The sequence below is a fragment of the Eretmochelys imbricata genome, chromosome 21 (assembly GCF_965152235.1).
Source record: "Eretmochelys imbricata isolate rEreImb1 chromosome 21, rEreImb1.hap1, whole genome shotgun sequence".
In the NCBI taxonomy this organism is placed as follows: domain Eukaryota; kingdom Metazoa; phylum Chordata; order Testudines; family Cheloniidae; genus Eretmochelys; species Eretmochelys imbricata.
The window spans coordinates 14,283,206-14,302,716 of record NC_135592.1 but is presented as its reverse complement, the minus strand read 5'-3'; the positions used below and the strand labels follow the sequence as shown (position 1 = coordinate 14,302,716).

Here is a 19,511-nt window from a genome sequence, read left to right as displayed (position 1 = left end):
CCACAGGCTATCCGCTTTTGGATGGATGCTGTATTTTCGTGTCACAGCTGACACGTTAGCCATAGTCTTAGCATGCATGGGCCCAGCTGGCATTATCCTCTTGAGGCGGTTGACTAGCAGCGGCTGCTCCCAGATACCACAGCTGCAGGGGAGATCAGAAGACGGGCGTTGGAAATGGCATTGCAGCCAAGCCACAGATTGACCCACTAGGCAAAGCCACCTGCCCCCTAAAAAACTGACGTCTCAAAGGTGCTCTCAGAAGGCACGTCTCTGCCCTATCCTGTGCATCGCCAGCGAAGACCGCACAGGGACCACTGGCAGAGAGCTGGCTGGCCGGTGGAATGGAGCTGAACTGCTCTCCTGAGCTTTCTCCTCCGCCTTTGTCCTAGGGACAGCCGAGGCCCCAGGTGAGCTGGAGCAAAGACGGCCAGCCTCTGGATCCCAAGAGGGTGACGGTGCGCAACGGCGACAGGGACACCATTTTCTTCATTCGCAAGGCAGAGCGCAGTGACTCTGGCCAGTACCAGCTGAGCGTCAAGATAGACAGGCTGGAGGACAAAGCTACCATTGACATCCGCGTCGTCGGTAAGAACGGAGCAAGCACTGGGCGCGGGGCGGTGCCTGGATGGAGTTTTGCGGCCTCTGCCGGCTCTCATGGGCCTGCAGCCATCAAACAAGATTCCCTGCAGCACGGGACCCCTAGAATTCACTTCTGCCACATGGCAGCTCCAGCTGGGCTAGCCAAGCCCTGGTGTGGCTGGGGATGGCGTTGCCTGCAAAACGCCCTGCTGGCCAGCACCCAGCAATGGGGGGAGAGAGTCCGGAGCAGTGGGTGGGTGTGTTGTCCTTATGTGTGAGACGCTGGATGCTCCTGCAGCACCTCCCCGAGCAGGGTGCTCTGCCCGCTGCCCTATGTGTGGTCAGGAGGAAAGGTCTGCATGAGAAACACTGCAGGGTTTGGGGCTTGCTTCTGGGCATAAGGCTAAGATGCCCTAAAGGGATGAATAAGAGGGTACAAAATGGATAGAAGGTAGGGACGGAGAGAGGGTCATTATGGGCTGGGGGACAGGGTGCATATTCTTGCTAGACTCCTGGATGCTGCTGTAGGCTCCTGCACACATGAATAACCCATGAAATCAGACAGACACACATGCAGGTCTCTCCCTGCTCTGACACCATGGTGATGGGCACTATAGATTCGTAAGGATGGGGCAGATTCTGGGTGAGGGACCAGCCAGGGTTCCCCAAGTTACTCCCACCCCATACAGATCCACAGAGCCGCAACCCATGGACTCAGCAAAGCAGCTGCCGTCTCCGCAGGCAGGTGGCTGTGTGAGCTCTCTGGCTACTGCTGTGAGCTGCCGTGCCCACCCCATACCTGCCAGGGGATGGCCTCAGGGGCTGGTATGAGCCTCTGGTTGTCATTGCAGAGCAGCCGGGCCCTCCAGAGAACCTGAAGCTGGTTGACGTGTGGGGGTTTAACGTGGCGCTGGAGTGGAGCCCGCCGAAGGACAACGGGAACGCAGCCCTCAAAGGGTACACGGTCCAGAAATCGGACAGGAAGAGTGGGGTGAGTCTGCGGCGTCTGCCTGGCATACCCCTCTGAGCAGCGGGACCTGGGGAGGGTGTACGGCCTGAGTCAGATGCTGCGGACATGGCAGCGGGGGGGTTGGTGTCGATAGCCTCCTAACCTCCCCCAGCAGGCAGCGCTGTGGAGATGGAGCCCCCTCCCGAGGTCTGTTTGCGCAGTGTAGGAGAGTCCTCACGTCGCGGCGCAGGAGTGGTTTGCACGGGGCGTTCTTGGGTGCCTCTGAAAGGGTTTGGTTCCCAGCTCTGCATGTGTTCGGTTATTTGCACAAGAGCCCCAGTCGGGATCCGGGTCCCGTTGGGCCGGGTGCTGCACGGCCAGGGCTCGCAGGCGAAGGCAAGACAAAGCAAGAGGCTGTAACAGGCAGCTGGAAAGAATGGGGTGGGGGGTGGCCCATGCCTTTACCCAGGCCAGCTCTGTTCACAGTGAGGTGGTTTGAAATCAGCTATTTCCAAAAAATAACAAAGCGAGCGAGAAATCAGGTGTCTGTCCAAGGTCCCTACAGACCCGACGTTCTCAGCTGGGAGTCGCCCATAGGTGACCCAGTGAAGTGAGCCTCCGAGAGGGGCTTGAAAGAGGCGAGGGCAGAGGTTGCTCCAGGAGGACGCTGCCCACCCCAGGGGATGCTCCGAAGAAGATGCATCGGTGGCTTTGGGCGTGGAGGTTGGCGCTGTAGGGGCAGCAGAGTGGGGGAAGTCAGGGCCGTGTGGTGTGGATAAGCAGGGAGGCACTAAGCTGTGTAGGACCTGAAAAGAAAGGAGCAGAAGCTTGTGTGTGATGACATGGAGGAGGAGCTGGTGGTGGGGCGTGGGGCTCGAGGGACGGACGTGATCAGAACCACCTGCCATGGAGATGGTCCGTCAAGTGGAGTTTTCCCGGGGAAGCACTCTGAGGTGCCGTGCCTCTAGCCGGGGCACCTCGTTTCCAGCTGCTGCTGCCTATTGGGTGGCTGGCTGCTGCCCTCGGGAGGCAGAGCCCTGAAGGCTGGAGAGCAGTGAGTAGCCCTGGGCCCAGGGCTGAGCAAGAGGCAGGTGCCCTTCTGATGTGAGCGGAGAGTCACTGCCAGGCCCCTCGCTACCCAGTGCTCAAGCCTCATGGTGCAATGGGGCGCAGACCCGGGCCATAAACTGTCTCTGTGGGGCGCATAGTTAGTACCACTCGGGGACCACCCCCGATTGGCTGCTTTCCCCACTTACCCACTTCCTGGGGAAGAGCAGCCAATCAGATCTGTGCAGGAGGTAGACAGGGTTCTGTCCCCCCCCCCCAATGACGTGACACCTTGTCAAGCGGGGGACGGGGGGAGAGCAGAGAGACCCCAGCAGCTCCACTTCCTCCCCGTCCTTCCCCTTGTGAGCAACGGGGTCTGCTCTGCCCCTCCCCTCCCTGCATGCAACATCCTGCCTGGAGAGGGGACCCCGCTGCAGCCCCTCCCGAGGCCTGGGAGAAGGAGGTGAAGAACCCCAGGAGCTGCAGGAGGAGAGATGTGACAGAACAGATGCAGGGGCAGAGTTGATGGGGGGACAGGATTGATCTGGGAGTTGGAGGGTGGAATTAATTGTCGGGGGGGGAGTGGGCAGATGTAGGGGTCATGGCAGCTCCCCCCACCCCCCCACTGCTTCTACTGGAGGTGGTCACGGGAGGGACTGGCCCGAGGAAGCATCTGGGGATACGGAAGAGGAAGGCGGAGAGGTGGGGTGGGCTGGGGAGGAGAGGAGGCCTGCCAGTTTCAGCACCTCTTGCTTTTCAGCCTTTAAAGTAGTGAGATCCCCCTTGCCCAACCCCCACCGGCACCTGTTGAGAGACCAGTCGCTGCTGAATGATGCTTGGGTGCAGGCGAAAGGGAGAATGTCATGCAGGCAGGACCCACTGAGCCAGGCACAAGGGCAACTGTTCTCTGTTGGGTCAACAACTGCAGCCTCCCCACGAGCAAATTGCTTACCCTGCGCATTAAAGGCTCACCCTGGCTGAGGGCCGGCTGCCATGCCTTGTCTGTCTTGCTCGGGGCATTCAGTGGCTCGTACTTTTCGCAGCTGAGGGAAGATTCTCCACCAGAAGGACGTCAAAGAGCAAGTCATTAGGCTGGTATCTCAGTAACGATCTGAGCTATCAAGAACTGTCAGTGCCTTTTTCTGCAGCTCGCCCAGCAAAACGGCCCCAAGTCGTTCTCGAGGGTATCCCAAGGGGAGGCAAATCGGAGTATCAGAGGTTTGCACAAAGAAGACAACCACATGTCTCCTCCTGGCGGAAATGAGAGTTGTGAGCTGTGTTGGTTTTTGTTTCTCACCTGCCCTACGGGTAATTAATAGGCTAAAATGACAGTTGAGGGGGAAGGTATCAGAGTCCACTCACTTCAGAGTTGCCCAGATGAGGAATCTCTTTCCGTTCTTAGGGGGTATCTACACTGCAGCTAGCCCCTCCCTGTTGCGGCTACATGGCTTATTTTTGGCTGTAAGGGTGGCCCCAAGGCCTGAGTAATGGGACAGGCCCTGGATTCTCTACTGGGCGATATAAACTGGCCATCAACAAGTTTAGGCTTGAAATTAGGCGAAGGTTTCTAACCATCAGAGGAGTGAAGTTCTGGAGCAGCCTCCCAAGGGGCACAGTGGGGGCAAAAAACCCTAACTGGATTCAAGACTGAACTTGATAAGTTTCTGGCAGGAATGGTGTGAGGAGTCTGGCTACACCGGCACGGAGCTGATCTGCAACTGCTAGCAGCCAATATCTCCAATGGTCGGAGATGGGCCACCAGATGGGAAAGGCTCTGAGTTACTACAGAGAATTTCTTCCCAGGTGTCTGGCTGGTGGGTCTTGCCCACATGTTCAGGGTCTAACATCTCACCATGTGTGAGGGTTCCTTCCCCACTCTGAACTCTAGGGTACAGATGTGGGGACCCGTATGAAAGACCCCCTAAGCTTATTCTTACCAGCTTAGGTTAAAAACTTCCCCAAGGTACAAACTTTGCCTTGGCCTTGAACTGTACGCTGCCACCACCAAGCGTGTTAAACAAAGAACCGGGAAAGAGCCCACCTGGAGACATCTTCCCCCAAAATATCCCCCCAAGCCCTACACCCCCTTTCCTGGGGAAGGCTTGAGAAGAATCCTCACCAATTTGTACAGGTGAACACAGACCCAAACCACTGGATCTTAAGAACAATGAAAAATCAATCAGGTTCTTAAAAGAAGAATTTTAATTAAAGAAAAGGTAAAAGATTCACCTCTGTAAGATCAGGATGGAAAATACTTTACAGGGTATTCAGATTCAAAACACAGAGGATCCCCCCTCTGGGCAAAACCTTAAAGTTACAGAAAACAGGAATAAACCTCCCTCTTAACACAGGGAAAATTCACATAAAACAAAAGATAAACTAATCCACCTTGCCTGGCTTATCTCTACTGGTTGTAATTTTGGAGACTTGAATTAGGATGGGTTGGAGAAGATGGATTTCTGTCTGGCCTCTCTCAGTCCCAAGAGAGAACAAACACGTAAACAAAGAGCACAAACAAAAGCCTCCCCCCCACAAGATTTGAAAGTATCTTGTTCCCTTATTGGTCCTTTGGGTCAGGTGCCAGCCAGGTTAGCTGAGCTTCTTAGCCCTTTCCAGGTAACAGGATGTTGCCTCTGGCCAGGAGGGATTTTATAGCATTGTATACAGAAAGGTGGTTACCCTTCTCTTTATTTATGACACCATGTTTGGAGTCAGGAAGGAATTCCGCCCCCCTGGGTCAGATCGGCAGAGACCGTGGGGGGTTTTCGCCTTCCTCTGCAGCACAGGGCACGGGTCACTTGCAGGTTTAAACTAGTGTCAGTGGTGGATTCTTTGTAACTTGAGGTCTTTAGTCACGATTTGAGGGCATCCGTAACGCAGCCAGAAGTGGTGGGACTACTGCAGGGGTGGGCGGGTGAGGGGCTGCGGCCTGTGATGTGCAGGAGGTCAGATAAGAGGATGGACCCTTCTGGCCTTTAAGTCGATGAGCTCGGTCTTTGCCATGCCGCCCTCCAGCTGCGGTGCCGGAGCCAGGGACAGACATGAGACTGAGCGGATGGGCTGCGGGGGCTTTGAGGAAGGTCTGGGAGATGGCAGCTGAAGCCATCAGAGCACATAAGGTCACTCAGGCAAAGGGGGAAGAGGAGGGTCCCCAAGGAGAAGCCCCAAGGGACACCCATGGATGGAGGTGTGGGGAGACACCACAGGAGACACGGAGGGAGTGGCCAGAGAGGCGGGGGGAGAACCAGCCATGCCCGGGGAGAGGCAGCTGAGACGGGTGGTGCAATCAACAGGATCAGAGACGGTGGGAAGGTCCAGGGAGATGAGGCTGGAGAAGGGTGCCTGGGGTGAGATGTTAAAGCCGGACTGCCAAGGCTGCGTGTCTGAGGATCTTGGCTGTGAGGGGCAGGCGGGGAGGCTCAAGGGAGGGATTATGAGAGGGGAGATGGTAAAATCCGGGAGAGAAGAGCCCGCGGAGAGCGACGGGCCGATGGAGGGTGTTGGGCAGGTCAGGAGGGGCTGAGGTCAAGGGGCCAGCAGAGGTCTGAGGAGAGCAGAAGGGCCAGGCCACCACCAGGCCCTGGGGCGAGCAGGATTCGCTGAGGGTGGGATGGAGGGCAGGGGAGGGGGCTCACACTGAGTGGGGGGTGGGTGCGAGTGGGTTGGAGGAGAGGGTGAAGGTGGACCGGGGCGATGGCCGGGAGTGCCGTGGAGCAGGGAGAGAGCCGTTAATGAGAAGGAGAGAAAAGATGGGGGAGGGCGGAGGGGCCGAAGCTGGCTGCCATGCTGGCTCGAGCGGCGCATCCATCTAGGGAATCTCAGCTCCTGCCCGGCGCCTCACGGGAGGGTGGAGGCCTCGGCCAAGCTGGGTTCGGCTGCTCAAGGCAGAGGGGATGCGGGCACGGAAAGACCGACTCGGTGCCTGGGTGGAGCCCGGGCCCATAGCTGGAGTGCCAGGGCCCCGGGCTCCCCCCAGGGTCTGGGCTGAGGAGCTGCCTGCCAACCTGTGCTGTAACCATGGCGGGGGGGTTGACCCCACTCTCCCAGCACTGGGGCTTGCAGCGGGAAGAGCCCCGGGGACTGGGTGGCGTCCGCCAGTCCCCGCACTAACAGCCCGGCTCCCCTTGGCTTCCAGCAATGGTTCACCGTGGTGGAGCGCTGCTCCCGGCTCAGCTGCACCGTCTCGGACCTCATCATCGGCAACAGCTACTCCTTCCGGGTGTTCTCGGAGAACGCCTGCGGGCACAGCGCCGTGGCGGCCGTCACCACGGAGCTGGCCCACATCCCGAAACCAGGTGGGTGCTGGGGGCGCCCCACAAAGAGCAGCGGCCGGGCGGGGAGGAGGTGCTCTCCCTAAGAGGTGGCCAATGGCAGAAGCAGGAGATCTCCAGCCAGATCCCGGGGGGGGGCCAGACAGCTTGGCTGGGGAAGCTGCAGCCGGCCGCAGCTCAGCAATGCTGATGTGAGTGAAAGGAGGAGGCCCAGGGTTTTCTAGACGTCGAAAGGTTGCAGCGTTCAGCTCCAACGGCTCGGGCCCTGCCCGGCTCGAAACGGGAGCGCTCTCCCGTTAGAACAGGGGGAGTCCTAGCACAGCCCTTGTTCCTGACCCCACCCAACAGCCTGCGGTAGTGGACGGTACGGTGTGAAAGGCACACAGCTAGCTTAGAGCACTTTGGGGAGGCTCTGTGGACCTCTTTGGGATCCCTAACATGGGATTCAGCCCCTAGCTCCAAAGGCGGAAGGATATGAAAAATAGTCCCAATAAATACTCTCTTAAACCTTCCTAAAATAGCCTTTTTTCCAGGAGGAGTGGTCTCCCTGGTAATTTCCCCCCAACCTGTTGCTTTCTCTCCTGTGATCTCCTGCCAGGTAGCATGGGGTGGCACGGCCTCAGAGCTGCTCTCCCAGCATGAGATGTTGGCCCTCCGAGACAAGCTGGGTGGCTGCGGTGGGATCTCAGGGGACATCAGTGTGTTGCGGCGTGGGGGTGGGGGTTCTCCTGGGCTGGTACAGAGCACGGGGAGAGGACACATTCCAGTGACCCACTCTTGGCAGGGTTTGATTCTGTTCCTGGGAGGAGGGTGTTCTGGAGGAGTCCGTGCTTCTCTGCTGAGGGTGCCCCGAGCCCCACCGCCGCCTGGCATGAGCACCGGGGCACAGGCGGCCGCTGCAGTGACCTGCTGTTTGTTTCCTAGAAATTGTTTACCAGCCCGAGAAATACTTGGGCCGGGACTTCTCCGAAGCTCCCAAATTCACCCAGCCCTTGGCGGACAGGTCCACCACCAGAGGCTACAACACCCAGCTCTTCTGCTGCGTCCGGGCCTTCCCCAAGGTGAGACTCCGCCCCCTCCTCACCCCGCCTTTCCTCCACCCTCCCTCGCACGTCTTGTCATGGGGTGGGTGCCTGAGCGGCCGCCAGAGCCTGCAGCATGACTGTGCTGGGTGCTTGGGTGGCACCAGGCGACCGGCAGGAAGGGGCGGGCTCAGAGGCTGCTCCATGAGTGGGGTCGGTGTCTGAAGGGGCCGGAGGAGTTATCTGAGAGCACTGGGAATGCAGCACCCCGTTTTGGCAGGTCAGGGGAGTGCGCCAACCCTGGGGGGTGGGGGGTGGGGGTGCAGAAATTCTGCCCGGGCTCCCCAGCCACATGCACCGCCCTCCTCCCATGGACTTTCCTATGGCCTGGAAGAGGCAGTGGCTGGAATGCAGAGCCAGCAGCTGGGGGACCTGGGTTCTAACCCTGCTGGCGCTGCTTATTTACAGCCTCAGGCAAGTCACCTCACCTCACCCTTAATTTTTCCATCTCTAAAAGGAGGCTAGTTATACTTGCCTGTTTCCCCGCGGGGCTGCGGAGAGCAAGCGTGTTAATATCTGAGGTGCCCCTCTCCGTGGCATCAGGGCGTTTTACCACCGCCGAGGGAACAGTGCCACTTGTGTGGTTAACCCACTCCTCTGCTGCACCAAAGGCCCATTACACGCACACACGGGGAGCTACCCCATGGCCCCGTCAGCGACGGGCATGGGGCCCTGGGCGGCTGTTCCCCCAAAGGCCCTGCTGCATGCCCTGAGGGTCCTGTCCAGAAACTGACAGATCACCCCAGCTGGGTGGCTTCTAATTCACCACGGCAAAGGGGCTCTTCAAAGGTCTCACTGCCAGGACCAGTGCAGAAAAGCCGTGAAGACGACCAGAGGCAGAGCACTGGCTGCAGGAAGAAGCTTTGGGCTAGTGAGGTGCCTCCAGCTGCCGCGAGCAGCTGTTCGGGGAAACAAGCTCATTTCTACGGCTAACGAAACCCGCTGTCTTTCAGCCCAAAATCATCTGGCTGAAAAACCAGATGGAGATTCGGGAAGACCCCAAGTACATTGCAGTGATCAACGAGGGGGTTTGCTCGCTGGAAATCCGGAAACCCAGCCCATTTGACGGAGGCGTCTATACCTGCAAAGCGGTCAATCCCCTCGGGGAAGCCTCGGTGGACTGTAGGCTTGATGTGAAAGGTAAGGCTGGCGGCTCTTGTGGATCTGTTCCTCGTCCCAGTGCTGGGGTTGCTTGTCTTTGAAATTCACAGCCTGAGATGTCCAGGAGCCTTCGGTGCCTGGGTCTTACTGAGATCTGGGGCATTAGGCTTCTTTAAATCTCAACCCTGCATGTTTTACTGAAGCCCACGGCACTGCATTGGAATCTCCTCCTGCCTCACTGTATGTAGGAGGCTCTGACGGCTGCCATTTTGGGGGATAGCAGGGATTGAACCGGGGCCCTCCAGAGCGAAAAGCATGAATGGTGCCAGTTTGAGCTAAAGAGTCAAACCTCCCTCTCTGCCCCTCTAACAGTCTGGCCCAGCGGGGGACCTGTAACACCCACTCCTCAGTGGGTGTCAAGAATGTGTCATGGGGGAAGGGCTGTATCTTCCCCAGATTTAGGGTGATAGGCAGCAGGTTCTAGTTAGGACATTCCCAGCACCTTCTACAGCCCTAGAGACAGATGCTACCCTTGATGCAGCACAGGGGGTGGATGAGCACCCCATGCCCACAGGGAAGGGGTCCCAGGCCGGCCCTTCATTAGTACCTGGGAGTGAGGAGGGCCATATAAGCGCCTTGATGGGTTGGGTGGGGCGTGCATCCTCCATAGCCCATCGGGTGGAGACTGCTGGGTGGAGACTGCTAATAGGAGAGCCAGCGAGAGCCCCGTTCCCAAGGGCTCAGCATCCTCAGCTGTGCCCCGGTTTTCCCAAGCGCTCAGTACCCCCCATGAACATGTGGCCAGAACCGTTGTGATGCAGAAAGCTGTCCACCAAAGCGGGGCCTAGGTCCCTCACTGAGCAGCTGCCAGCTAGTTGTGGCTCTCCAGTCGTGGCTCTCTGGGCCACGACCTCATTGCCATTCTCTGAGCCTTCCCAGCTCGCTCCCCGGGGCGGGTAAGAGGGGTGCGCTCAGGCTGGAAGGCCTCAGGGTTTCCAGTAGAACGCCCCTTTTCCATCTCACGTGGCCTCTGTGCACAAGGCCCGGCGCCCAGATGCTACAGCCCCATGGCTGCGGCTAGATGAGCCCGATTTGTGCCTGGCTCCCCCAGACGCCCCTGGCTGGAATGAGGAACTGTCCCATGGTGACCTGTGTTCCCTCCCTCTGGAGCGCCGCAGGGTCACCGTATTGCCCTACTGCGATCTCTTTAAGCCGAGCTCTGCAGCTGGGATATTAGGCTCCAGGGGTGGCAAAGAGCCACCGGCTATAGTGGGCTTTGTAACAGCTGTGCTAGGGCTTCAGGCCAGTGTGGGGTGCAGCCAGCCAGAGCCCATCTGCTGAGCTGCCCACAGTGTACCGGGAACCAGGAGTGCTGTCTGGTGACCAGGCAATGACAGTGGCATGCAAGGGCACCTCCATTGGGAAGGCTGAAAGTAGGAAGCTGCTAGCCAGTTAGCCAGATCGCCGCTCTAGGCACCCCTCTCCCCACCGTATAAACTAGCAGCCCAGCTGCTGGCCACACCCCTTGCCCCCTGCACAAGTAGGCCCCTAAGCAGCTAGCCTGGACAGACACGCCTGGCTTTGCAGCCTGGAAGTCACCAAACTTGGCCTCTGCCGGGCCACGAGAGGGAGCGGTTCCGGGGCTGCACGCCTGCTACCTCACCAGTGCTCCCGGGAGGTGAGCGAGAACATTGCAGCTGCTCATAATGGAGAGGCGATGAGGACAGGTCGTCCTGAGACTGTCTGAGGGGCTCTAGTATTAACAGCTTGAATCACACCCGAGAGTGAAGCCTGGGCGGGGCTTGGGCACAGGTGTTAGGCGTTCACATTGGCTTGCCCTGCCGACCTCGGGCAGCTGTGTTGCACAAGCTGCAGCTTTTGACTAGCCCTGCAGGGTAGCGCCAAGTGACGTGCTCGACATAACCCTCCTGCACGGAGGGGCTGGGCCTAGGACCCAGCAGTGCAGGGGTCAGCGGGGAAAAGGGACACAGCGCCCGGCCCAGTTGAAGATGGTAGAAGGCACCTTTGCTATCGCCTGCAAATGGCTCCGCTGGAGAACCACCATGGGGGCATATCCCCTCCCTGGAACGAGCTGGCACGGCCCATCAGCGCCCCCTGGAGCTTGCCCTGCTGCCTGCTCTGGGGTGACCTCAAAACATGTGCCATCCCCCGCCCAGCACCAGCACCCACAGTCAATGAGACGACAACAGAGCCCGTCCCCATCAGTTGCCAGCTGGCGTAGGGATGCGAATGCCCAGTCGTTCACTGGCTCCCCCCTGAGAGGACTCAGCGGAGATACCAAACAGGCCCAGCCCTGGCAGGCCTCACAGCTGAGGGACGGTTCAGGCCCCCTCAGTCCCCGTCTACAATAGTGGCTCAGCATCACTGTGGCTGCATCCTGGCTGGGCTAAGGGTACGCATTCTGTCGGCGTAAATGCAGCCGCAGCGACAGGACCCCAGCGGGCTGAGCCGGTGCGGACCCGCTTCTGCAGTGTGATGTGGCTGTAGAAGCTAGGGCTAGTGGCCGACATAGGCACGCTGCAGGCTGGGGGAGTCACACGGACCCTAGGGGCGCCAAGCCCTCAGGTGGGGACAATGGCACCCTCCAGAGCCCTGGCCCAGGCTGGAAAAGCTAGAGCACCACAAAAACAGGCAAGGAGACGACACCTGGGTTCATGGCTAGGAGCCATGGGAGCTGTGCGTGCAGTCCAGCAAAGCGGAGTGGCCATGAGTGCAGCCGCTAATACCTTTAGGGGAAGAGTAGGAAGGGGAGGAGCGCGCCCAGCCTGGGAAGATGGCAAGGGACCTGAATGTGGCAGGACAACAGGTGGTGGCTTGAAGCCAAGGCGGAGTGGACAGGGAAACATTCCTACATCAGACTAGTGGGTCTGGGTACTGGATTCCCTGAGAGCGGGGTTTGTGGCCCCCCCCCATGAGGGCAGAGCTTGAGGGGCAGGGCAGAGAAGACGGTGGTGTGAATGAGGGACGGCGTTGTCCTGCAGCACGAGTGGCAAAGGCCCAAGGGGTGGTTTCCTGACTCTGCTATGGGATTGTTTTTTACAGTACCCCAGTGAGGGCCGTGTGGCGGGTCTGAGGAAGGACAAGGTAGGTTGGCGTCTAGATGGGGCTATAATCAGGCCAGTTGGGGCAGGGGCATCCGGCCCCAAGGACCCAAACACGGTTGCTACATTTTAGGTCGTGTGATCAGTACCATCCCCGCTTGCCCTCTGTGGGCTGCCTGCTGGTGGAGAGAGGGCTGTTTGCACGGTAGGGCGTATTCTGGCCAGCGCAGCGTGGTGGGGATGTGGAGCAGACCCGGGCCTTGCTGTCACTGCGTGAGTCTGGTGACAAGCCAAGCCCTGCGAGAGAAGCCGTTCCCAATCCTGGGGCCGTGCTGGGCATGAGCCTGGGAGGAGGGGTGGTGACGGTGGAGGTGTGTGGAGAGCCCTGTGTCATTAGTGGGCATGTGGGTGAGGGGAGCTCTGGTGTGTCGGGGAGCACAGAGTCTTTGGGAGACATCAGTGGTCACAAACAGGGAAACAAGTGTAGCCGGACGCATGGAGGGTAGGGGGTGGGCATGTACAGGGAGAGCAAAGCATCGGTCGGATTCTGGGTTGGGAGCATCTGTATATGGGGGTCCAAGCCTGGGCCCTTGGTGCCCATGCAGGGGGAGTGGGACGGGGCCAGTGGCGAGACAGATGAGTGGAGCTGGAGCCTGGTCATACAGTGGGAGGGGCAAGGGGCAGGACACGTCTGTAGGAAGAGAGCTAGGCCAGAGCATGGGAGGACGCTGTGTGGGCGTCGGGAAGCAGCTCTGGGCCAGGCTTTCCCCTCTGAAGCTGGACAGACGGGCTGCACAGCCTCTCCTTGCCCCCCAGCCCCAGAGGCTCCGGTCTCAGCACGGCACTGTCCCGCTGGCTCAGGCCTGGTCTCTTTGCTCCGTAGACAGAAGCTGCAGCTTGGAGTGAAGTTGCCACTTGGTAGCGTGGGCAGCAGAAATGCAGCGGACCCTGGAGCCTGCCGGCTTTGGCCCTGTCCCCAGATCTGTGTTCGTCTTCAGCTCTGTCCTGCGCTGAAGCAGCGTCCTGTGGCGGCAGCCCTGCTCCGGTGCTCCAGTCCCCCAACGTGCCTTTAGCTGTGACAATAAAAAGCTTCCCAGTGAGCGTGCGAGGCACTGCTGCGTGGTCTCTGCGGGCGAGGCAGGGTGGGGGCTGAGCCAGAGCAAGGCTCTGGGGCAGGGGCTAGGCTGCTTTCTGGGGCCTTGCTCCTTTAGGTGCTCAGAGGGCAGGAGCCCAAGGGAGCTCTGCACCCAGGAAGGAGGGGTCCCTGCTGGTCAGGGAGGGGTTAGCACTGGGCTGAGCCAGAGGATCAGGTTTGGATTCTGGACCAGCCTCACAAGCTGGCAGTGTGTGTGTGTGTGCAGGGGGGAGATGAGAGTCTTTTCCCCATGCATGGCTGCTGGAGCATCTGGAGCTGCAAGGGGGCAGTTTGGGGGCAGGAGCTGTGTGAGGGGGGTGCAGCGCTTCTGAGCAGCAGGGGCTCTGCCTTAGCGACTGGAACTGGGCACCCTGCCCGTGGGGCCAGGCAGGGCTCAGACTGCCTGTGGGCCCCCGGAAGGGCTGTCACGCTCCCCTGGGAGAAGCTGCGGCTGTGTCCCCGTGCAAGGAGCGGCACGAGCAGGCGGCCAGGGTGGGGAGCGCCGGCGTAAGCAAAGCCCCGGGGCAGAGGGTGAAATGGGATCCGTGAGGCTGATGGGGCGTGGACAGGGGACAGTCAAAGCGGTGGGGAGAACCAGGAGTCGGCACCGCCATGTTGTGCGACGGACGCTTGACAGAATTCCCGGACGTAGTGACGGACAGCGGGAGAGTTGTGTCATTCATTACTGCGGACCTCGACATGTTTACCACAGACACTCATGTCCTTGTACGGACACATTGCTGACCCCTGCGGGGAGGGATAGCTGGGGGGAGGGATAGCTCAGTGGTTTGTGAGTTCAATCCTTGAGGGGGCCATTTAGGGATCTGGGGCAAAAATTAGGGGTTGGTCCTGCTTTAACCAGGGGGTGGGACTAGATGACCTCCTGAGGTCTCTTCCAACCTTGATCTTCTATGATAGGCACATGGGAGCAGATTTGCTAAAGATCTCAGCGTACAATGCAGCGTTTTACACCCACTTAGCCCTGGCTGCAAGACAGTAGGGGATCCAGCCCCCTTGTGCCCCAGGAAGCAGCATGGCTGGCTCAGCTGATGTCTCTCTTCCTTAACTAAGCTAACACCCCAGCAGCGTGCTGGGGCTGGGGCGGGGCCACGCTGCTGCTTTCCTTCTGCAGAGCTGGGAAGCCGAGGGCCTGAGCCTTTCAGGCCGCGTTTTCAGGCACTCAGGGCCCACCTCCGGGGCCCGATTTTCCAAAGAACTCAGCGCCCAGCCGGCACCCTTTGCACTGAGCTCTGGTGAAAAGCTGGCCTTGGCCTGCTGCAAATGGATTGTTTGGCAGCAGCAGGGCTGTTGGCTGGTGACATTGCCACCTTCCCCTCCAAACCGCCCCTTCCGCCTCCGCCCTTGCTGCAGAGAGAATTCCCTTTCCCTGCCTCAGCCCTGCAGTCTCACTGCAGAGCCCAGCTGCCTCTCCACCCTCTGCCCCGACCCGCTCTGCCCCCCACCCCAACTGCCTGCAGCGTTAGTCGTCACGTCCTACCCTGCACTGTGGCATAGCCTTGCTGGGCATTTAAACCAGCAGCTGCCTCTTACCATGGAGGGGTGCATTGCCTTGCTGTCGCTGGCTGGGGTCTCGCACCCAGCCCAGCCCTCAGTGTGGCATTCTGAACACTGCTCTCTACACCCCTAACCCATCTCTGGAAACTCGGAGACTCACCCAACGTCTGCAACCCACCCGTGAAAGGCACAAAGCGTGGGAAGCCGAGACATATCAGCTGGGTAACTCAGGGCGTGGTCTCACACAGGCTCCTTCCTTCTGCCAGCTTCCCCCCATACTTCCACTGATCTGCAGGGCCTCCTGCCTCTGACCCCCCCTTCGCACGATGATCACTCCCTCCCAGAACCTGGCAGCAGATGCTGCTGCTCCCCCAGAGTCTCGAGGAAGGATACCCAAGTACCCCATGCACCGCAGAGGCATTGCTCCCTTGAAGAGCTGTCGTCCCCTGGGGTCTAGAGTTTCATATACGATAAGCAGCATTTCTAGGCGGCTGCTTTATGGCGCCCCTAGAGCAGACAGGCCCCCAGGGCAAAGGAAAGCCAGCACAGACAGTGACACCTATGGAGCGACCGTAGGGCTGGACATCAGGAAACCTGGAAGGGAGAATGCGGCCACAGACTTTACCTGAGCCCTCTTTCCATGCAGGGGGGTCAATCGGTGGTGATGGTGGGGTATCCTCCACGTCGGGATCTTGGGGGCACCATGTAGCCCAATAGCACAGGGTTCACAATATGCTGCAAGGTGGGGTGGTGGGGGGTTAGTTCATAAAGATCTCAGCAACATAAGCTATTGAACGTGATCCAGGCTGACTTTCCAAAGCAATCGAAGCAGACCTTAGCTCCTTGACACATTCATCAGACCAACTGCAATTGCTTCCTTCTAGTTTTAAAATTCCCAGAAGAATGAACCACAAAGGGTGCCCCTGCAGAAGCTAACTGGGGTTCAGCCTTTAGCATCACTGGGGCCAGGAACTCACCCCAAATGATTGCAAAGTTCATCCTGAACCCAGAGAATTTCCCTGCCACGTGTCCTGCCTCCTAGAAATCTGAGCGCTGCGCATTCCCTAGTATTAAAAGGATATTTGCAAGCACCTCAGTTGTTAGCTCTTGCAGCCTGCGTGGTAGACCATTGGGCTAATCCCTGAACCCGGCTAGAATAATGCACAGCAGCGGCCCAAATGTACTGTACCTTGGACACCACAAAATCCACAGCTGAGCGTCCAATAAGCCGGTGATGAAAAGGGCGAGTCACGGAATATAAAAGAAAAATAATATCCCTTCTACACAACAGCTGGCGGCCCATAGCCCCTTGGTGAGTTAACGAGCCCCATCTACTCTCAGGCTTCAGAGGCGCAGCCGTGTCGGTCTGTATCTGCAAAAAGAACAGGAGGACTTGTGGCACCTTAGAGACTAACAAATTTATTTGAGCATAAGCTTTCATGAGCTACAGCTCACTTCATCGGATGCATTCAGTGGAAAATAGAGTGGGGGGATTTATATACATAGAGAACATGTAACAATGGGTGTTACCATACTATTCTCAGTCGCAAGATGTGGGCATGAGACAATGCATCAATACATTACAGGGAGATGGAATAAAACCCTTTAACTAACAATAACTCAATAACAGTGAGGAAGCTTCGTTACTTACAGAGCGGAGACTACTCAGGTCAGAGGCTGTTTATTATCATAAACCCTAGACTGATCCATCAGGTTAAAAAGAAACAACTGGTAACCGGATGGCAGGGAAAGGGCTTTAATCGCTTTATGCAGTAGCCTCTGTTCCCAGTCAGTCACTCAGCAACCAAGCCAAGAGAGTGGTCACAGCCCTGCAGGCTGTATGTCAAGTCCCGGTTAACAATGGCTTGTGCCAGACACAAATCCCCCAGACAGCGAAGTATGAATTCCGATGAAGTGAGCTGTAGCTCACAAAAGCTTATGCTCTAATAAATTTGTTAGTCTCTAAGGTGCCACAAGTCCTCCTGTTCTTTTTGTGGCTCCAGACTGACATGGCTGCTACTCTGAAATCTTGCTTACAGGAGAGTCACTGCATGCGAGCAGACAGAAACAATGGCCCTTCAGCCTTCTCAGGATAACTAAAGGCTCAGGGAGGGAATCCGCTTGCATTGCCCCTAGTTCCCTGGGTCCTGGTCCCTGAACAGGGCTGCTCAGTGTAAATCAGCAGCGTCAGCTGGCCAAACGGGCTCAGATAGTTCACACAGAATTTGTGGCAAACCTTGGGTATTAGGTAATAATGTGGCAAAGCAGAGGAGTCATACTCAGCATTTATAGACCACTACACATGTTCTGGCATACAGAAGCCCCACCATGCATCAGACAAGCTGGGTATTCGTTTTCCTTCTGCCAGCCAAAAGATTGTCTTGGTAGCAGGTTTGTGCAATGGTGCCGACAACAGATCAAAGATCACCTGTGTAGAGACTGTCTGTCTGAGGCTGGGGACAAATCACAAAGCAGCTCCCCCCCCCCTCACCCCCCACCCCCGGCTGGCGCCCATCTCGGTCAGTTTTATACCCGTTCAAGGCACATTGCCCCTGTACGGGCTAGGTCAGCTTTACAGGCTTGCTGCCGTGGTCCCTACAGGCTGCAGCACTGCAGAGGAGCTGGGATTTAGGCATGTCCCTGCCCGGTCCCCAGCACACCTCCTGCAGGGGATGTGAGGGACAGGTGGCATCAGCTCTGACCCTGGCAGAGGGTCCATGCATGTGGGGAATCGCCCGGGGCGGGGACAGCTGGACAGCTGTTTTGGGGCTGCTTGGTGCTGGCATAGCTGCCATGAAGGGGCCGTGTGGCAGTGATGAATTCCCGCATCGGCGGGAGCACTGGGGAACTGGGCTGCAGGCTCTTTCTAATCCTGGGTGTGCGGGAACGGCTGAAAGGCTCAGCTTGAAGAGCTGGAGGACGTGTCTGAACAAGGGCCTTCCCCAGGGGCAAGTGCACTCGGGTGCCAGGCTGCTGGGCTGGACAGCTAGCCCTGACCCTGCTGCTCTGCCCCGGCCTGCCACTGGAGCATGGCCTCCTCAGCCCCAGCTGCATCCCTGGGATACACGCCAGGACAGGGTCACACCTTACAGCTAAGGGGGAATCCTGTTCCACTCCTATAGCCCTGTTGCCCTGGGAAGGGCTCGCCGTGGGACCCCAGCCAGGCAGAGTTCAAGACACCCCTCCCCACCCCTGTGGTCCATCCCATCGTCCCTGCAGCCCACCCCCGATATAGGGGACCCCACCTTTGCTGCCCCTGCCTCCTGCTCCCTCCCCGCTGCCCCATTCCCCATGTCCACAGGCACCCTGGGAGCTGGGCACTAGCAGAGGCAGCCTCCAGCCCGAGCACCCATCACCCTGACCAGCCCCACCCTGCATGCCCGAGCAGCTTTCACCGGGCAGCGCCCTCACGCTACTTCCACCACCAGAGGGCGCCATTGCACCAATTTCCCTGCCCCCATCTCTGCAGGCAGGTGCATTAAACAGCGGGGATGACTCTGCCAGCGAGCCATGCCAGGGGAGCCGGGGGCTGCAGCCACCAGGGCAGCACGTTCGGGGGCCCAGTGCCAAAGGGCATGGAGTGCGCTCCTCTCCCTTGGCCCTTTGTGCTCGGCCTCCCATGCTGAACAGGGGAGCCAGGCCGGGGAGAATCTCCCCAGCCCATCAGCACACAGTTCTGGGAGATGCGCCCCACAGCCCATGTCCCCAAGGTGGGCAGGGCAGGACAGCGAGGGGCTTGGTAGCCATCCGCACTTGTCGGCCACACGCCATGGCCATCGGGTTCAGCGGCACCAACCCGGCAAGGTCAAAACATCAGGCCCCCAAATATCCTGGGACTGGCAGAAAAATCACGAGCTGTTTTGTTTTTAAACGAACTCCTGGTTAGTTTGTGTTTTATCCGCCTTCACCCTCCCTAGGGTGAGCAGATGTCCCGACTTTATAGGGACAGTCCCAATTTTGGGGGCTTTGTCTTATATAGGCACCTATTACCCCCTACCCCTCCCCCATCCCAATTTTTCACACTTGCCCTCTGGTCGCCCGAACCCTCGCCCACGGTGTGCACCCGCCAAGCACGGTGTCACCAGCTCTCACCAGGTAGAGCGAGCCAGGTGATTTCGGCCCCCCACTGCAGGAGCACTCATGAAATGACCCATCTTCAGTCAGGGTCATGCCACACTGCAATCAAGGGGCGTGACGGCAGGCCATGTGGACATCCCTGAGCCAGCTTTAATCTCGCTACGCTTGGGTACCGATAGCAGGGAAGCTGCTCCAGCCTAGGCTGTAGACACCTGATTAGCCTGGACTGCCATGGCCTCTCAGCACCCCAGCTAGCTAGACTGCAGCTAGCTACGTTTGCTGCAGTGCAGACGTCACCTAAATCTAGCGCTAAGCCTGGAGGTGGGTTTGCGATGTGAACTGGGAGCCACCAAACTCACCTGCTCATCCTGCCAGCAATCCTCAGGGGATGGCCTCCTTGCAGACCCAGTGCCACCCACATCGATCTTTAGCTAGGTCCTGATGCTGCAAAGCACTTCGTATGGGAGCCACCAACTAGCTCTTCGATGAGATAATTCCCGATGGTGCAATTGAGAGCTGGGGGGCGGAGGGGAACGGGGGTGCTGGATTCAGACTGGCGCCCTGCAGGGGAAAGGCTCTACCACTCACTAGCAAGGCCCTGCGTATCCAGCCCCACCCCTGGTGCCCGTGTTGCACCTTCGGGAACGCAGCTCCTTTCGGGGAAAAGCAAGATGATTAACTCACGTCCTGCCC

At 58.6% G+C, this 19,511-nt stretch overlaps 1 protein-coding gene across 1 annotated transcript in view; it reads left to right on the top strand.

Annotated features, from left to right (window-relative positions):
- Positions 1-15,450, top strand: part of MYBPH (myosin binding protein H) — a 30,259-nt gene extending 14,809 nt beyond the window's left edge. The window contains exons 5-11 of the mRNA XM_077839585.1: positions 390-585; positions 1,431-1,570; positions 6,711-6,870; positions 7,771-7,907; positions 8,882-9,068; positions 13,090-13,187; positions 15,388-15,450. Coding sequence (XP_077695711.1) covers positions 390-585; positions 1,431-1,570; positions 6,711-6,870; positions 7,771-7,907; positions 8,882-9,068; positions 13,090-13,187; positions 15,388-15,450 — 981 coding nt within the window. The remainder of the gene's footprint in view (positions 1-389; positions 586-1,430; positions 1,571-6,710; positions 6,871-7,770; positions 7,908-8,881; positions 9,069-13,089; positions 13,188-15,387) is intronic.
- Positions 15,451-19,511: the final 4,061 nt, after the last annotated feature.